At 49.3% G+C, this 18,232-nt stretch overlaps 1 protein-coding gene across 9 annotated transcripts in view; it reads left to right on the top strand.

Moving 5' to 3' along the window:
• ATXN7L1 (ataxin 7 like 1) overlaps positions 1–18,232 on the top strand; it is a 239,909-nt gene that overhangs the window by 196,713 nt on the left and 24,964 nt on the right. For all 9 annotated transcript variants that reach the window (XM_079785976.1, XM_079785983.1, XM_079785977.1 and 6 more), the window contains 3 exons: positions 7,980–8,266; positions 12,308–12,390; positions 13,251–13,507. In XM_079785976.1, coding sequence (XP_079642102.1) covers positions 7,980–8,266; positions 12,308–12,390; positions 13,251–13,507 — 627 coding nt within the window. The remainder of the gene's footprint in view (positions 1–7,979; positions 8,267–12,307; positions 12,391–13,250; positions 13,508–18,232) is intronic.

Here is an 18,232-nt window from a genome sequence, read left to right as displayed (position 1 = left end):
TCGAACCCGGGACCCTTCAGTCCACTGAGCCAAACCGTCTAGGGCTCCCCACAGACTTGGAGACCAACTTCTGAGCTCCGTGCCTTAGGAAGCCCCAATTAACAGAAGTACCAGATATTCTACAGAGGCCGGTGCTGGGACCTCCTGCTCCCAAGAAATCGGAAGCTGCCTAGATAGGAGCTCATACAGTTATTCCTCTAGAAGACATCTTAGAGCCAGCAAGGCCCCTCATTGCCTAGCATATACTTCCGGGTTACAGGAGACAACCTGTTTATATGCAAGAGGCTGAAGTCCCTACTCACTCGTCCTCCAGGATGTTATGCACATAAGAGCATGAACCACCGGGTAGTGCCTGGAAGGCCAGGGGTTGAGCAGCAGGTGGGATTGAGAAGTTGGGGTGAATGCTCCTAGAAAGACGTCAAGCCTGGAAAGGCTCGCTACCTAGTTCTGTGTTTTCTCTTCATTGTACCCCCAGAAGTGGCCTCCACTCCAGGTGAAATGTGAGGCCCCTGCTCACACCCATGTGCTGCCTGGCCCACTCCTCCCCCAATGGTGGGACCAGCAGGGCCGACAGGACAGAAATTTCTGATGGTGACAATGACTTGCACCCCAGATATATACAGGGTGTCCCCCCAAAAAAATGGATACACACACTTTAACAGCTGATAGCTCAATGTTGAAAGTGAAATGTATTTTAATAAACACTGCCTTTAAGGTTCTTCAAAGTGTGTGCATACATTTTTGGGACACCCTATATATATATATATACCCCAGAAACATCAGGGTCCATGGGGAGAGGGGATGGTGTGATCCACTCTCCCCCCTTTTTTAATTTTTTAATTACAGTCAGCATTCGTTTCAGGTGTACAGCCTAGGGTTACACTCTCCCTTTTGGCTCTAGCTCCAGTTTATTTAGGGCCAACTGTGTACTCAGTTCTATGCGAAGCTCTTTATATGTGCTATAGCAGTGGTCGGCAAACTGCGGCTCGCGAGCCACATGCGGCTCTTTGGCCCCTTGAGTGTGGCTCTTCCACAAAATGCCACGGCCTGGGCGAGTCTACTTTGAAGAAGTGGCGTTAGAAGAAGTTTAAGTTTAAAAAATTTGGCTCTCAAAAGAAATTTCAATCGTCGTACTGTTGATATTGGGCTCTGTTGACTAATGAGTTTGCCATCCACTGTACTATAGTATTTGATCACTTCAAATATTTATTATAATCTTCATTTCACTGATAAGGAGACTGAGGTCCAGAGTAGTAAAGTCCCAGGATAAGCTAGGCAGGGCAGCCACCCATGTCTGTGTGGGTTTTGCACTGTACGAAGCTGCCCCACAGAAGGGGGCAAGGAAGAAGTGAAACTGCTCATCCACTTGGCCAGCCACCCTGTTTCTAATCCCACAAAGCCCCCGACGCTGGGAAGTCAGGTGCTTCCCCACGCTAATGCACCTCGCGATGGAGAAGGCAGGATTGGGTCTAGGTGTGTCTGATTTCAAAGCCTGTCTTCCTAGCCATTGTCCTACGCTATCTTGCAACACCCTCCACATTCTATGAATCTGAACAGAGACAAGGCACAGACGCTCGATTCAGTCCGGCCTGTCCTCCCTGATTTTATTTACTCGCTTCTGGCCACTGGTACAATTCATCAAAGTCAGCTGGCTCGTCTCTCCCCGACTCCTAACCGGCCGAAGGGAAAGCCCCACATCCTTCTTCTCCGTGGCTAATCGCCTCTGCCCCCAATTGAGAAACAAGGTCTTAGCCCGTTATCCGAGTCACTGAGGACGATGCTTTAAGCTCCTTGGTGGGCGGTGGGCCCCTGCGCGTTCTGCTGGGAGCCCCTCTGGCACCCCTCCGGCTGGCACGACCCCGCTAGCCAGTCTTTTTGTTGTTGTTGCCTCTGCTGCCAGGACCACTGGCCCCCATACCGAGGCCTGCCCACGTTTTCCCACTGAGGGTGTGTTGTGTGGAGGGCATCCAAAGCTACGCCAAGGCCAGGAGAGATGATGCGCGGAGTTTCCTCCCCGACGGCCAGGCCTGACCCTCCGCCGCAGAACACGATTAGGTTAATCCGGCAGATTTTCCTATTTACTGTGCTCTGTGGTTGATTACCCCGTTTGCTGTTTGCTTCAGATGTTTACAACTTGGCTTTCTGAAAGTTTTCCCAATAGTTTTCCCCATTTAAAAAAAAAAAAAACACAAGTATTCACTTGTCGGGATTCATGTCGTTAGTACCTCCTGTCGGGCGCCTCATGACAGGACTTCGTGGCTCTGCTTTTGGGCTGATTCTTAGTGATGGCCTGACCCGGCCTTCAAGGATGGCCCAAGTATTCCTTCAACTCGAAGAATTTAAACTTGATCTAAGTGATGTCATGATCGCAGCCCCCCAGATGCATCCAGGAGCCCCAGCTAGAATTCCTCCTTTGAGAGTCTTTCAGAATAGGGTACATTTTAGAAGGCAAGACACTGGGCGAGGCGGCCCTTTCAAGGCCCTGCCAGTGCATCGGAGGTCCTCCGAGTTCTGCACACGGGCCTTCGCCAGAGGAACTGGCGGCAAGAAATCAGGCAGCTGAGAACTCTCATCAGACACGTAACCCACAGCACCAATACCCTATGCCTTCAGGCCCCTGCCTGTCACATCCGTCTTTCCCCTCGCTGGTCAGTGAAGCAGGGTTGGCAATGATTTCAGCAGGACTCGAGAGCTTCTGAAGCTTTCTCTTCAGGCTTCTCTGTGGACGGTAAGAGAATAGAGGCTGATCGCCAGGAGACAGCTGGCCGCGAGCAGCTGGTGGCACCGTAAGATGCTTCACCTCTGCCTTTTGCAGACACCGCCGGACAGGAAGGGGGCTGTTCTTGGTGCCGGGAGAACCATTTTCTTAAAGCCTTGGTCCAGAAAGATTTTTTTAAAAATGCAGGCAGGCCACGCACACAGGAAGAAGACACGATAGCCAGAGCAGCACAGAAGAAACCAGGTAGAGGTGCCGCCACAAAGCAAGGAGGAGGGAGGGCTGTTCTCTTGGGCAGTGGATCCCTTCCCAGGACGGAGGTGCAGCGATAACAAGGAGATAAGTACTCGCAGTGTATCAGACACAGCAGGGGAGCAGGCTGCCGCCGGGCTCCCCAAAGGAGTTCATCCCAAGCGAACAAAACAGGCATTATGAAAGCAGCAGGGGACGAGTGGGGACTCACCTTTCCCTTTCACTTACTGCTCCTCCGAGAGAGGACCACAGCGAGCTGATGAATGCAGCTAATTGGGAGGCTTTGGGAAGTGTGTGCGTTCACCGCTTAAGACTGAGAGGGAAGGAGCTTGCGGGGCTCTGGCGGGCCCCAGCGGTAACCACCAGCCTGTTTGTCACCTAAGCAAACAGAATAATAAATTGCTTAGTCAGTCATCTAAGTGTTGCCAGCTACCCACCCCTCCCAGCGCCTAACCCCACACGAGGTGTGTGAGTTACTGTGATTAGTCACAGGAAAGGGGGAGGTGCCTGAGCTGGGAAAGCAGGGGTCAGAATCCGTTGGCTTCTTTCCAAATGGGAAGAAATTAAACCTGTGATTCAGGGTCCACTGTCATCTGGAAGGGGCCCTGACCTGCCTAGGCTGGGGCGCAGCACTGGCTGGGAAAGGGGGTGGCCAGGAAGTGAGGGAAGTGGGAAAGGGGAGAGTGGGAGAAAGCAGAAGACCATTCTGCGCCGATGACTTCCAGGCAGCCTCACTCCCCAGGTGTAGACGCACGCAGGGATGTGTATGTGAGCCGAGCGGGGGCCGGGGCTACCAGCAGCTTCTTATGTCAGCCAAGCTCTCTGCTGAAAAAGATGGAATCTCTGGGATTGGTTTTCCGCATTGTTTGGCACCATCTTGCCATCATTTCCTCCTTTGTTCCTCAGTTGGGGCTGCTGCCGGTAGTCGTGAAGAAACGAGGCTGAATACTCTAAGACTGGTGGCTAACATCTATACTGGGGATGATTTTCATTTCTCTCTCTGATTTCTTGTTTGACCCTTCCCACTGTCACTGAGCTGTCTGCTTCTCTTTCTTCTCCTAACGTCTCACACAGGCCAGAAGCAGGTTTCCTTAGAGGGGAAGCCCAGAACCTCTGGGGGAGAGAAAGGTCACCAAGGAGAAATGATCAGGCCTTCACTCTGTCTGTAGCCCTTCTCCATTAGCTTGTGGGCACCCTAGATTCCCACCCACAGCTCAGTCTCCCTTCTTCCACTTCCAAGATGTGGCCCACATACCCGGCATCAGGGGTGTTTACTCTGTGGCTCAGCTCCTTACTGACCCACCTGGTCTATGGAATCCTTCAAAACATTCTTTTTTTAATCATCACCCAAGGATATGCTTTTGCTTTGAGAGAGAGAGAGAGAGAGAGAGAGAGAGAGAGACATCAATCCTCTGCCTTCTGTACATGCCCCAACTGGAGATTGAACCCACAATCTAGTCATGTGCCCTGACCGGGAATCGGTCCCGCAGCCTTTCAGTATACAGGACAGTGCACCAACCAACTGAGTCACACTGGCCAAGACCTTCAAAATATTCTTGATTATATATTTTTTCTAACACCTCCCATTCCAATCCAATAACACCCAATCCCAGAGGGCTGTGCATCTCAGCCCCTCCTTCTTGTGTCTGATGGGCTTCAGTCCCACCCCCAGCATAGGGTCGAAGTCCAGCTGGAGTCCTGGAAGCATTAGCAGCCGAGTGTATGAGTGGGCCATACTCGTTATGCAGTGGAGAAAATTCCCAACTAGAAGATCAGTCACAGAGATTAGCTGGCTTGGCTCAAGCTCAGTTACTAAGCACAGTTGGGAAGAAGCATCACCAAAGAGATGAGTCATCTGTTGCTGTCCCTTGGCCGGACCCTGAGCCCGGTGCTCTCCCGGCTGCCGTAAGGAGCACGTTGGAGCAGAACATTGACTTTAGGGCAGAAACGCACTAACCTGCCTGTGAGCATTTGAGGACCACTTCGCTTGGCATTTAAATGTATTTCAGTTTGTACAATTGTTCTGGATTGTTCTATCCCAGCGTCGCCTGCTGAGCTCATTCATGAGTACTCAACATGTACCCAGGGCATTTCTCACAGAAACCAGGGGCCTTCCCTTTACGCACACCGGCTCATGCGACAAGAGCTAGATCTGGAGCTTAAAGTCCCTAACTTCCTTCCCTGAACTTCCTTGGCTTCTCCAAGAAGTCAGAGAAGGCCCCTCAGGTGCTAGAGAATCGTGCCACCTGGCTAATCGTCCATGTGTTCATATCAACCTTTGAAGTTTAACTTATTTTCCAAAGCAATTAAAGTCAACAGATCAAAACAAGGGTGACAAATAAATCAACAAAAGCTTTTAAGCAGGCTCTAATGTTTTTTTAAGTCAGAATATTGAAGTAAAATTTAAGTTGTATAAGTTTTGTAATTTTGGGGGATGTATTTTAGTTTGTACATTTTTTTAAATTTTGTGGTAAAATACACAAAGTGTATCATCATAACCATTTTTATGTACAGTTCAATAGTGTTAAGTACATTCACATTGTTGTGCAGCCAATCTCCAGAACTCCTTTCATCTTGCAAAATTGAAAAACTCGCCCGGCCAGTGTGGCTCAGTGGTTGATTGTTGGCCCATTAACAAAGAGGTCACAGTTGGATTCTTGGTCAAGGCACATGCCCAGGTTGCGGGCTCCACCCCCAATAGGGGGCGTGCAGGAGGCAGCTGATCAATGGTACTCTCTCATCATTGATGTTTGTCTCTCTCCCTTTCTCTCTCTGAAATCAACAAAAACGTATTTTTTTTAAAACTGAAACTCTGTACCCATTGAATAACAACTCCCTAGTCTCCCCTGCCCCCAGCCCCTGACAGCCACCATTCTACTTTCTGTGTCTATGAACTTGACCATACTAGGGACCTCTTATAAGTGGAATCATACCATATTTGTCTTTTTGTGACTGGCTTATTTCACTTAGCATAATGTCTTCAACATTCTTGTGTGTACCAGAACTTCCTTTCTAAGGCTGGATAATATTTTGTTGTATGTATAGCTCTCATTTTGTTGATCCATTCTCTAGCAGTGGACACTTGGGTTGCTTCCACCTTCTGGCTATTGTGAATAATGCTGCTATGAACGTGGGTTTGATATCTTTTCAAAACCCTGACTTCTCTCATTTGTGTTCTTTAAAATTGAGGGAAGGAATGATCCTAGAAGAATTGCGTATTCCATGGCCTTGCATTTTTTTACCATCAGGGATGCAGCACTGATTTCACCAGGTAACAGCTTTAGAGCTTCTCAGTGTGCTGACTTTTCAAGGGCTTCTGGTGCTGTTCTTCAGCAATATGTGAGCGCTTTGAGAATGGCCATGGAATAGAAAGTAGCTCAGTGACTGGGATGCTGTGATCGAGGGTGAGTTGTCAGTGACTTGGTGGACTGCTAAAAACCACTGCTCCACTTTTCCCTCCCGTGGGCCCTGAAACCCCAGAGCGCCCTTCCCGGGCCCTGGAAAGCCTGTGGTCCTAGGGCCGTGGTCGGCAAACTGCGGCTTGCGAGCCACATGCGGCTCTTTGGCCCCTTGAGTTTTTGGCAATAGGAGTACCCTAATTAAGTTAATAACAATGTACCTACCTCTATAGTTTAAGTTTAAAGAATTTGGCTCTCAAAAGAAATTTCAGTCGTTGTACTGTTGATATTTGGCTCCGTTGACTAATGAGTTTGCCGACCACTGTCCTCGGGGGAGGTTGGTGAAGCCCAGCCACAATCTGCCCCACCGCGGAGAAAGAAAGACCTAAAAATAACCTCTGTGATCCTGTTTCAGGGTCGGAAACGAGGCAGGGGTTGCTGACATAATTTCATGAACAAAAAGATCAAAGAAATGATCTGTGGATACATCTCAGAGGCGGGAGAGCCAACCAGCCATGTGGACAAATAAGATTCCTCTCCTGTCAAAACAGTCTCTCTTTCTGCCCTGCATTGTCTGCAGGCTAAGCCACAGTCTAGATCACTTGGCATTCAAATAGCTAAGTCGGCTTGCAGATGATTGGGGGGCTAAAGTATGAGTGTTCTGCCTTCCTGCAAGGAGGAAAGGAAATCTAGTTCAGGAACCAAAGCAACGCTTATTCATCTTATCTCATCTTTTAAAACCCGAGACAGAGTCCTCCCCAGCCCCCCAGACAGAGGGTCCTCTGGCACTAAATGCACAGAAATCAAATGCATATCCATTACAGGAGAAATAGCAGGGGAGTGAGGCTCAGGTGACAGATTCTGAAGAGCAAACATACACCTTTGTGCTCTGTCTTCTTAAAATTCATCCTCTCACCTGCCAGCCTCGAGAGTTGCCTATTTACATAACTAGCTGCCTAAAATGGAATATTAGATAATGTTACATGGCGGCTCACTCCATTTGAGCCCATCCCCAGGATGTGAGCGTGATCCAGGAGTCCCCGACAGCCTGCAGCGTGGCACACTGGCCTGCAGCCATGCCTCCGTGTGGTGTGAGCCTGTCAGCACTCCTGAGCTAAGCAGATGTCAGGACCGATTGCCGATCGCCAGCGGGAGACCAGCCGAGCAGGGGGATGCGGGGGGGGGGGGGGGGGGCGCGGGTGCAGCAAGTGGCACGGTGTGGCACACAGTCTCCAGGAGACAAACAGCATCTCTTCCTGAGCCGCACAGCAGGCACCTTGTTCTTCCCAAGGTGCCGCCTCAGAAACAGCCAACATGTAGGGACTGGGAAGGGGGAGCTGCAGGATCTATGGGGACAACGGGTCTGAGAGGCAATCAGTCAGCTCCGATGCCATCCCTGGCACCATGCCAGCTTCGCACCCCCTGTTGGTCCTTTGCGAGGCACGAACCTCCTTTCCATCCAAACTGGAGTCCTGCTGCTCGCTTATAGGAGGAGTATAAATAAGTGATAAGGGAGTGTTCTATCATGATAAGCGAGTGTAGCTTCTCAGCGGACCAGATGTACCGAAGAAGGCAATTGTGTGTGTGTGTGTGTGTGTTCATTTATTTTCCAGCGTTCCGGTTCCTGTAGTCAGTTTAGAGAAAATTCCTAACCTAGTGAAGGCAGATGGTGCCAATGTCAAAATGAACTCCACAACCACCGCTGCCGTCACCGCCTGCTCCACCTCGACCTCGGCCGCCTCCACCCCACCCTTAATTAAGCCGGTCTTGATGTCCAAGTCAGTGCCACCTTCCCCAGAGAAGATCTTAAATGGCAAAGCAATTTTGTCCACCACAATAGACAAGAAACACCAAAATGGCACCACCAAAAACAACAACAAGCCTTACAGGAGACTTTCAGGTACGTGTCCGTGTCCTTCGAGTCTGACGCACGATTAGACTGAAATTGAGTCACAGCTCTAACCAAGGAGTGATGTGTCCTTATAACTAAGCAGGTCTGTTTCATTTTAGCGGGGAGGGGAGGCGGGGAATGGCAGAGGGACATGGAATGAACCTGCAGGCAGGACCCCCACCTAAAAATGCAAGCTAGAGCTGGTTCTCTTATTCCCGGGCCGGATGAGGCTCTCGCTCAGCTCAGTGTTTAGCGAGTTACCCTAGAGGGAGGATGCTCTACACCCACCACAACAGTCTGTGCATTCTGAGGGCCTTATTATCGCGCTGACTGGCTGACCCGCCCCTGGGTTTTGTAGAGGCCTCGCTGCCATGAAGTCTGACAACCTCCGGGACATCTCCCAGTAGCTCAGGGCAAGCTTGGGACCGTCCCATCAGTGACTGCTCCACAAAAGGACGCAACTTCTGTTCTTTGGCCTCGTTGGTTTCCGGGTCGATTCTGCGGTCGGGGTGGCAACTGCCTTCCCCAAGTAACCGTTTGGAATTTCTGTTTGGGAACACGCGGGTTCACACCGCAGATGGGCTGGCGGGGACATCTCTTTGGTGTGCTCCTTGGTTGTCTGAGCGGGCACATGGGTGCCTGGAAAGGTCCACGCAGCCAGTCTTTGGGGCAGTAGTTGTCTCTTAGAGGCCCCTATGTGAATGATGTTTGCTTTGGATGTGTTGGGAAACTAAATCTAGCCATTCCGCTTTTTCCAAAAGACCAAATTAAGCTTCATAACCATGGGAATTTATCTAATCTTGACAGAAAAAAATATATACATATATATATAAATATATATATATACACACACACACACACACACACACACACACTAGAGGCCCAATGCACGAAATTCGTGCAAGAGTAGGCCTTCCTTCCCCCGGCTGCCGGCTCTGGCTTCCCTCTAGCACCCTGAGCCCTGGGCTTCCCTCACAGCCCCAGCTTCATCCAGAAGGATGTCCGGTCTAATTAGCATATTATGCTTTTATTTTATATATATATATATATATATATATATATATATATATATATATACACACACACACATATACACACACTGAGTGGCCAGATTATTATGATCTCTGAACGTATAATAATCTGGCCACTCAGTGTATATCCTATATAATAAAAGGCTAATATGCAAATTGTCCCCTCGACCAGGAGTTCGACCAGCAGGCAGGCTGGCCAACCGCCCATGTCCCCTCCCCCTGGCCAGGCTGGCCGGACCCCACCCATGCACAAATTCATGCACCGGGCCTCTAATATATATATATATATATATATATATATATATATATATATATATACTGAGTGGCCAGATTATTATGCCTTCAGAGATCATAATAATCTGGCCACTCAGTGTGTGTGTGTGTGTGTGTGTGTGTGTGTGTGTGTGTGTGTGTATATATATATATATATATATATATATAGTGAAAGCCACCCTGTGAAAAAGAAACTATATATTTTAGTATGACCATACTTCTTTTTTTTAAATATTTTTATTGATTTCAGAGAGGAAAGGAGAGGAAGGGAAAGATAGAAATATCAATGATGAGAATCATTGATCGGCTGCGTCCTGAACGCCCCACAGTAGGGATCACACCACACTGGGGATCAAGCCCGAAACCTGGGCTTGTGCCCTGGCCGAGAATTGAACTGTGACCTCCTGGTTCATAGGTGGACACTGAACCACTGAGCCATGCCGGCCAGGCTGAGCATATTTCTTAAGCACCCCAAAAATGTGGGGTCATTTTTATTTTTTACTTCGTGTTCATCTGTATTTTAGTTTTTCTATCTTACATCTGTAACTTTTTTAAAAAAATTATTCTTAAAAGTACTTCAGCCCAAAACATTCAAATGACAACAGCATTATACCCCAAAAACCTCCTCTTGGACCGTTCCCCCACGATCAGGAAAGAGCTAGAGCCTGGTGGCCCCTGCGGGTTGTGAGGCCTCCCTGTGTCCGGAAGCCCCCGACGCCTGGCTCTCCTCCGGGGTGGGAAGTGGGCGGCAGCATCCCTGGGAAAATACAGGCCTGGGGGGGCACAGTGTCCCCCCGGCTGTGGCTCCTTGTAGCAGAAGCATGACCGAGGCTTCCAGCCTTCACCCCATCCGGCCGTGGTTTGGGGACTTTTGCTGTTTGTTGGTTTTGCATTTTGTTGGTTGTTTTGTCTCAGTGGGTCTTTTGTTTCTATCTCGCTTTCACACTTGGCAGCCAGCTCCTGCCCCCAGCCAAACAACCTGCTCAGTTCCAGGCCAACAGGAGGGCTGGTGTGGGCCTGGGCACCGCTCTGACTCTGACAGCCCAGGGACAGAACTCCCCGCCAGGCTCTCCTGGGCGGGCAGAGAGGACTCATAGAAAATGGGCATCTCCAGGTCTAGCCATTTCTAGTCTTAAAAGTGAAGCTTTAAAAAAAAAGAAGAAGAAGACGAAAGAAAAGGGGGAGGGCATTTTGATAGCCAACCGGGTCATCTGTCTTGGATATAGGAATGGTTTTGTTGCACACATTATTATTACCATCATCACAACCACCCCATGGTCCCCCGAACCTTTTTTTTTTTTTAAAAGAATAGTCTCTTGATTTTGAAAGAGAGAGGAAGGAAAAAGGAGAGAGAGAGAAAAACATCGATGTGAGAGCAGAACATCAGTTGGCTGCCTCCTGCACACTCCTTACTGGAGATCGAGCCCACAACCCGGCGCATGTGCCCTTGCCTGGGAATCGAACTGGCAACCTTTGGGTGCACAAGATGATGCCCAACCAACTGAGCCACACTGGCCAGGGCACCCCCAAACTTTTTTTTAAAAAAAAATAGAACACATTCATTGAGGATGCTCAGAGTTTACTCCACCAATTTCAGACAGTGTTTCAGGCTAGGTAACTTCTTTTTAGTGTGCAGCTATTCAGGGTTCTTAAGGACACCACCAGATTTATAGCACTTCTCTCACCCACCCCAACATTCTTCCTGAACACCCAGAAGAGCTGTGTCATTCCTGCTCTGCAGGAGGCAGGTGTTTGCTGGGCGCCTGCCAGAAACAGGAGGCACGGGGGGCGGGGGGCGGGGGGGACTTTAAAGCCTACAGGGAGGGTCCTCAAGCGGTTGCCCTCATTTTCCTGGGGAGGAGAGAATTTTTGTGATCCAGAGGGGACAAAGGATCCAAAATGGGCCTAAAAAGAGAAAGTTGCTTAGAAGCAAACTCCCAACATGACCCCTCCACAGTCCAGTGGGAAGGCAGACAGTGGGGAAAGCCTGGCCTCCCTGCAGCCACCCCATTTGCAGCAACAGGCCTGTGCTGGGACAAAGCAGGCTGAGGCTGCGAGACGTGCAGGCTCTGCCCTCGATGCACCTTTCAGTTTAGATCTACGAAAGGCACACACCCAGACTTCTCCCCGGCCCCTGCCTGGGGCACCGCCAAAGTGTTCCTGAATCGGGTAAACTGTCTTTCCGGTCACCACGGCTGTCTGGAGAGCCTTGTGCTGAGCACAAAGCAGGAGAGGGGCAGGGTCACTCTTGACATGTCCAAGAACAGTCTCCGCCTAAATGGCTAAAGCTAGCAGGAAGGCAGGTGGGGTTGGGGAGTTGCGGCGTGCTCTTGGAACCGCCCAGGAAAAAGTGGCCCTTGGGCCTCAGGTGGCTCTCCCTGGTCTGCTGTTAGCCAGGCCCAAAGGGCCACGTACCTGGAGAAGCTTTTCCAGTGAGATACAGTGTAAGAGGCGTAGGGCTCCTCCTCCCCAGTGCCCGCCCCACCCCCTGCCCCGTGCCTTGTGCTGCGTTCCGCATCCCTACGGAGCTGGACTAGGGAACTCTGGGTTCGGAGGGGTGCACCAGGTTCCCCTGAGCGGTTTCTTGAAGCATTTTAGCAGTCGGTGGAAAAAAAAAAAAAACAACCAGATTGCCTGACAACGTCTCACTTGTTGGTGCAAATGTGCATTTTTTAAATGTAGTCTTAATGCCAAATCCTATTTAGTCTCCTTTTTTCTTATATTTTTTGTTTGTTTCTTAAACCAGAGAGAGAATTTGACCCAAATAAACACTGTGGAGTATTGGATCCCGAGACAAAGAAACCTTGCACAAGATCCCTCACCTGCAAGGTATTTCTCTTTCCATAAAAAATACTTCCTGCTCTCGCTGGGGCCTTTGTCGAAATGTTTGCATGCCACTCTCTGCACACGGCAGGGTGTGGAACCTAGACATGACCCCCAGCTGTTCTTTGTAAGGGAAATGCTTTCTTCTCTTCCATGGTAGCAGAGTGCCTGCCTCAAGCTGGCTGGCTTTTTAAGAAGGGAAAAAAAAAAAAAAAGAAAAAAAAAGGCTTCCCCTGTTACTTGTGAGGCCAGACAGTAAATTGTATTTATAGGCACTCACAGGCGGTTCTGAGCCCTGCTACGTTTTAATGTATGCAGGAGCGGCGGCGGCGGCGGCGGCGGCGGCGGCGGCGCCCTGAAAGGCAGTCCTGCCGCGCCCCCGAGCCGGCCACACCGGGGTGGCCAGGGGCACAGCTGACGGAAGGCGGCTGCCGCTCGGTAGCCCCGGCCGCATGTTTCATACTGAACTGCTAGTGCTTCTTGGGACCGAGGCTGTGGCCCTCTCTGCTTGGTGGCTCTGTGCGTCCGGGCCACCGCCAGCCTCCCGCTGCACCTGGATTAACTCTAGGCTCTCTCACGCTGGCCTTTCATCCGAGGGGCTCTCCGGGGCTCTGCGCTGAAGCTTGTCATCTTATGCCATTTTTTGGAGGAAGCTCTGGCTTTTTGACACCAGGAGAGTTAGAGCATGGTTGCATCTGTGTGGTCTCTGCCTCTTCCCAGCCACAGAATGGGAGCTGTTGCCTTGAAGTTGACTTTTCAAGCACCTCCAAATTCCCATGAATTGCTGTGTCTGAGATGGAGGGCCCCGGGAAGCAGGTGTATGTGCTGATCAAAGAGGCTGTGCTTTTCATCTCTCTTCTCCTCAGACACATTCGCTAAGCCATCGGAGGGCAGTCCCGGGCAGGAAAAAGCAATTTGACCTCCTTCTGGCGGAACACAAAGCCAGGTCCCGAGAAAAAGAAGTTAAAGATAAAGAGCATCTTCTGACTTCGGCGAGGGAAGTACTTCCAAACCAATCGGGGCCGGCACAGGACCCTCTGCCAGGATCTTCAGGGAGCTCTGGGCCAGAACCTAAAGTCACATCCCCTGCAAAATCCAGGCCACCTAACTCTGTGCTTCCTAGGTAAGTCCCCTCCCCCACTCCCCCTCCACCCCGTGGTGACAGAGGCCCAGAGTCCTTGGTCAAGTGGCTGCCTTGCTGGGTTGTGTGTGCTCTGATCACGTGTTCAGTGGAAGCCGTCATACCGCTGCCTGGTAAGGCGGTTGTGCACTTCAAAAGAGATAATGGGCATAAGGGGCTCGGCCATCGTGTTCAGCGGATCTTACTGCTGTCATCATTGTCACCATTTTCTTCATCATCACCCTTCATAGCAGATCTATATCAGAGCAAGAGTAAGCTGAAAAGAAATATCTGGATGGCACATCAGCCACCAGGCAACTCTCCTGGCTGCCTGGGTGTTTGGCTTAGTTGGAGATTCCTGGAGCAGAGAGTGCGGAAAACCTGGGTGGATGTGGGTATCAGCACATGTAGGAGCCCATTTGACACACATTATTTTGTGAATTTTTACCTCCAACCCTCCGGTGACCCAGGCGAAGGGAAAAGTGGCATAACAGAGGCTCTTTGCTCTGTATTTTCCTGCACACCCAGAAAGCTGAGCCACCTGTCTATGGTTTTATTTCATTGTCCTGGAAAGAACAGAAAAGATCATTAAAACCCATGTGGGTTAAGCGTGCTTTAAAATCCACACATGGTTTTGATTGCCACGCTGAGCAGCAGACCACCTTCCAGGTAATAGGACAGGGAGCCCTCATTCAGAAATATTAAGCACAGGGTACAGAGATGATGAATGGAACTAGGTTCTGCTTTTCAAGGATTTCGTTTAGAAGATGAGATAAGACTCACATGTTCACAAAGTCATTAAAAGGAAGCATTAATGATACAAGGTGAGGAGTACAGGCCCTGGTATGGCTTGGTAATTTTTAGTGCATACTGTGTGCGTCCCACAGGGTCCAGTCAGCGAGTGGGCTCTAAGAGCGGGTTATAAAAGAAGGGGAAGGAGTTGGTTCTTAAAGCAGCAGCAGCAGATATTTGGTGGCAGTTGTTACTGATCTGCCAGCTTCTCGCCCTCGTGCCTTCCACATTGGGACCAGCCTGACCCAGTTGGACGGTCAGAGTCCCTCTGTAGGAATAGCCGGCCTCTGCCTCCGGCGTTCAGGGGGGAGTCACAGCCCACACGCATTTCCATCGCAACCATTGTCGTGTGTTGTCATCCATTTGCATGCCACCTTCCTTGTGCCTCGCATTTTACATGATCATTTTGTAATTACTTCGGGGTGTAGTGCGGGGTGTTGGTGAAGGGTGTTACCCTTGCTTTAGAGTTGAGGAGACAGTCCTGTTCCAAACTTCTGGGGAGGGAGGGCTTTAATTCCGCATACAGTGACTTCCAAACTTCTTTGGGACTGGAGGACTTTTTCATCCCCACAAAGCTTTACATGGTGCCCAATAGAAAAGCAGACCTGCCTCCACCGAAAGCCAGCACAGCCCTGCTCTCATCGCTCACGTTCCCAGAGCCTGCTGACCCCCTGACCTTCTGAGGGATCACCTCGTGTTCCCCAAGGACCCCAGGGAACCTAGTTTGAACATCCTCTCTCATATACGATTTTGACTGATGGAGGCACTTCTCACCCAAGCAGTGGTACCTGATGACCCGAGAAGCCAGGGGGCAGCCGTTAAAAAATAAAGCAAACAGCGGCGCCTTAGTAGTTCTTTTTCCCGTTCCTTCCTGGCCGGTTTTCAGAGGCGTGTTTGTCCTTAGAGAAAAGCAGGTTTACGTGTTCTCTTCCGGAAGCAGAAAGAAGAGAGTGAGGTTAATCAGCAAAAGGGATGTCTCTGAAAGAAAGGGGGAGGCGCAGGAGAGCATCCCAAATGCTGCTAACAATCATTTTTGAGGATGCTTTTCAAAGTTGGTATAGAAACCAAAAAACTCAGGGTGGACTCTGGTCCAATATCATGGGGAAGGACATCCTCTTCCACTTGTTTTACACTAGGATGAGACGACCCCCCCCCACCCACCCATGCAGTCAGAGATGTAAACAGCATGATCAGAATTTAATGTTATAATCACATAAAACTTAAAACATTTATTTACTCGTGTTAATATATATATTTCAATTACACTAATTATCTACAATGGGCCAAAAAAAATATTATCATACATACATGGAATTATTGTAATCCCTTCCCAATCATGAATTCCTTTTCTTGGAAACATTAAGGTGTGTGAATTCATTTCTTACATATCGTTTTGATAACCTTGAAAATATTTCAGCTTTCATATTTCTTGAATTGCAGCCCATTCCTGTCAGGGGTTTCTAAAAAGGAACCTGGGTCTAGAATAGGAGAAGTTAAAGTTAGAGAACACGGGTCGGAACGGGATTGGAAGCGCATATCTCAACTCCATGTTTACGAACTCGATGAGCATGGCCATGTTTCTTAGTCTCTCTAGCCTCAGCTTGCTCATCTGTAAAATGGAGCTGCGAAGGACTTAGTGAGATGAAGGACCGCGCTCTATAGTAAGTGCTGCACTGATGGCCGCTGTGAGTAAGTGGTGGTGACATTCAGTGGGAAAGCAGTGTGAGCAAACACAGTCCTTGGTGGTACCTGATTTCCATTTGCCCGTCCTCTTACCCTCTGCCCCCCAACCTGGGGGCCCTTAAATAGCATACTCATATGCTCTGTTTCTTTGTCCCCAACTCTAAGGAAACAGATTACTTGCCCCAAAGAGCCCAAGGGCTATGGATGACCAGACCAGCCCTACCATCAGGACTCTGTGACAAAAGAGAAGGAGGGCAGAGGGTCAAGCTGGGCTCTGACCCCTGGGAGGGAGGGAGAAAGGTCAGCTATGGAAGCCAGTGCTGACAAAATCTGGGCAAATTCCCCTCTGTCTTGAGAAAGCTCACACATCTCATCTTAAAGTATAAAATGGCAAAACCCATTGAATTTTAGACTGACAAGGGGCAGTGGGCAAAGAGGCAGAAGGTCCTATATACCTGAAGAAGGACAGAGATGAGTCTAGAGTGAAAGCAACTTCAGTTATGGCTAATCAGGATAGTGTTCTTGCCAATTATAAGCCATTTCTCTCCTTGACTTATATTTGTCCCTGTGCTTTTTCTACATTCGTCTCTCAATATGGGGAGGCTTTGAAGTCTCATTTCCACCTCTTATTAGCTCTGCAAGCAATTTCCTCATCTGAGAAATGTAGATAATAGTTAAATGTGCAAAGGCAGTGGGTAACCTGGGTGAGAAAGCGTATGTGACATGCCTAGCACATAATAGGGATCTGATTAAAGTCAGTTCCCTGGTGCTCTCTTCCCCGAAGCACTCAGACAGGCTGGTGCTCATGCTTCCGCATGAGACTTCCTTTCAGTGTCCCTGAGTGGAACTGCACAGGGACCATCATCGAATACATTGTCTTTAAACCAAATTGGTAAGTGGAGAGGGGAGGGATGAGGTAGTATGGAAGGAGAAAAGGTGGATGGCAGCTTAGCAAACTTGAGTGACTTTTTTTTTTAATGTATTTTTATTGTGTGTTTTTTTGTTTTGTTTTGTTTTGTTTTTCTTTGGAGAGAGAGGAAGGGAGAGGGATAGAGATAAAATATCAATCAGCTGCCTCCTGCATGCCCCCTACTGGGGACCGAGCACAAAACCTAGGCATGAGCCCTGACCAGGAATCGAACCAGCAACCTCTTGGTGCATGGGATGATGCTCAATCCACTGAGCCACACTGGCTGGGCTTGAGTGAGTTTTTCAACACCTTCTCATGACTGGTTGCCCCATTCCTCATCACTTCTCACCACGCCGTGGTTTTTGCTGAGACACAGGCTGGTTCCAGTGAACTCCTTCCCTCCAGGTTCCACCCTGGAGTGCAGTGATCAGAAATGGAAGGTCTTGAGAGCATCTACCATTCCATCATCGCCAGGAGAGTTCACGCATTCTGAATGAAACAAGCCTGAAAGGGAATAGATTCAGCTCTCCTCCTCCTCGGTGTGCCTGTATACATGTGTGCCTGTGTACACATGTGCACACCATTATTCATTCATGTTTCTGCCTTTGTCCTCTGAGCTGATTTTGCTCTAACACAGAGTTTCCATGCTTATCTTTATTCTCCAGTATTCTCCCCTTATCTCCTGTCTTTTACCTGACAACTGGAACTTACTATTGCGTGTTTCAGCCTTTTTTTTTTTTCTTTTTCTTTTTTGGAGTAAGGAAAAGTTTATTGATCAAGAAGTTGCCAACCAAGAAGATGGGAGTCGTAGTGGTACCTCAAACTCATCTTAAGAAAGCACAGAGTTCGGGCTTTTATGTCAAGGGAAGGGAAATGGGAGTGGCAAGAGGCGATTGACCACCACAGACATCTGGGCGCTGCCAGTAGGGGTCTGAGGAAGATTGTGCTGGGTGCTGTGAGTCCAGTCTCAGTCTCAGTGTTCCTGCAAATCATTGACAAACAACACACACTCACCTTATCTCCTCAAGCCGCAAACACAGTTCCCGCAGTGATTAGCAGGTCTACATGCCAGACTTAGCACAAGCTATTAGCCAGCAGGCCATGGGGACAACGCAGGCTTGGACAGGTGGAGTCAGAGAGGCTGAGCATTGCACTCTCTACAGCTACCCCCTTTGTGTAGTTTATGCCTCAGTATTGAGGGAAATAGGGGGACCAGGTCAAGGTTCAATTAAGAGGGAAGATTAGCTTTTTAAGATGGAGTCAGAGCTGTCTGCCACTGTGCCCCATTTATCTGGTTCTTACAATCTCACATGCTCACCACCTCTTCCATAATGGTCCCTAAG

The sequence above is a fragment of the Cnephaeus nilssonii genome (genome assembly GCF_951640355.1).
Source record: "Cnephaeus nilssonii genome assembly, chromosome: 12".
Taxonomy (NCBI): Eukaryota; Metazoa; Chordata; class Mammalia; order Chiroptera; family Vespertilionidae; genus Cnephaeus; species Cnephaeus nilssonii.
The sequence above is the reverse complement of the archived record's forward strand: the minus strand, read 5'-3'. Positions and strand labels throughout refer to the sequence as shown.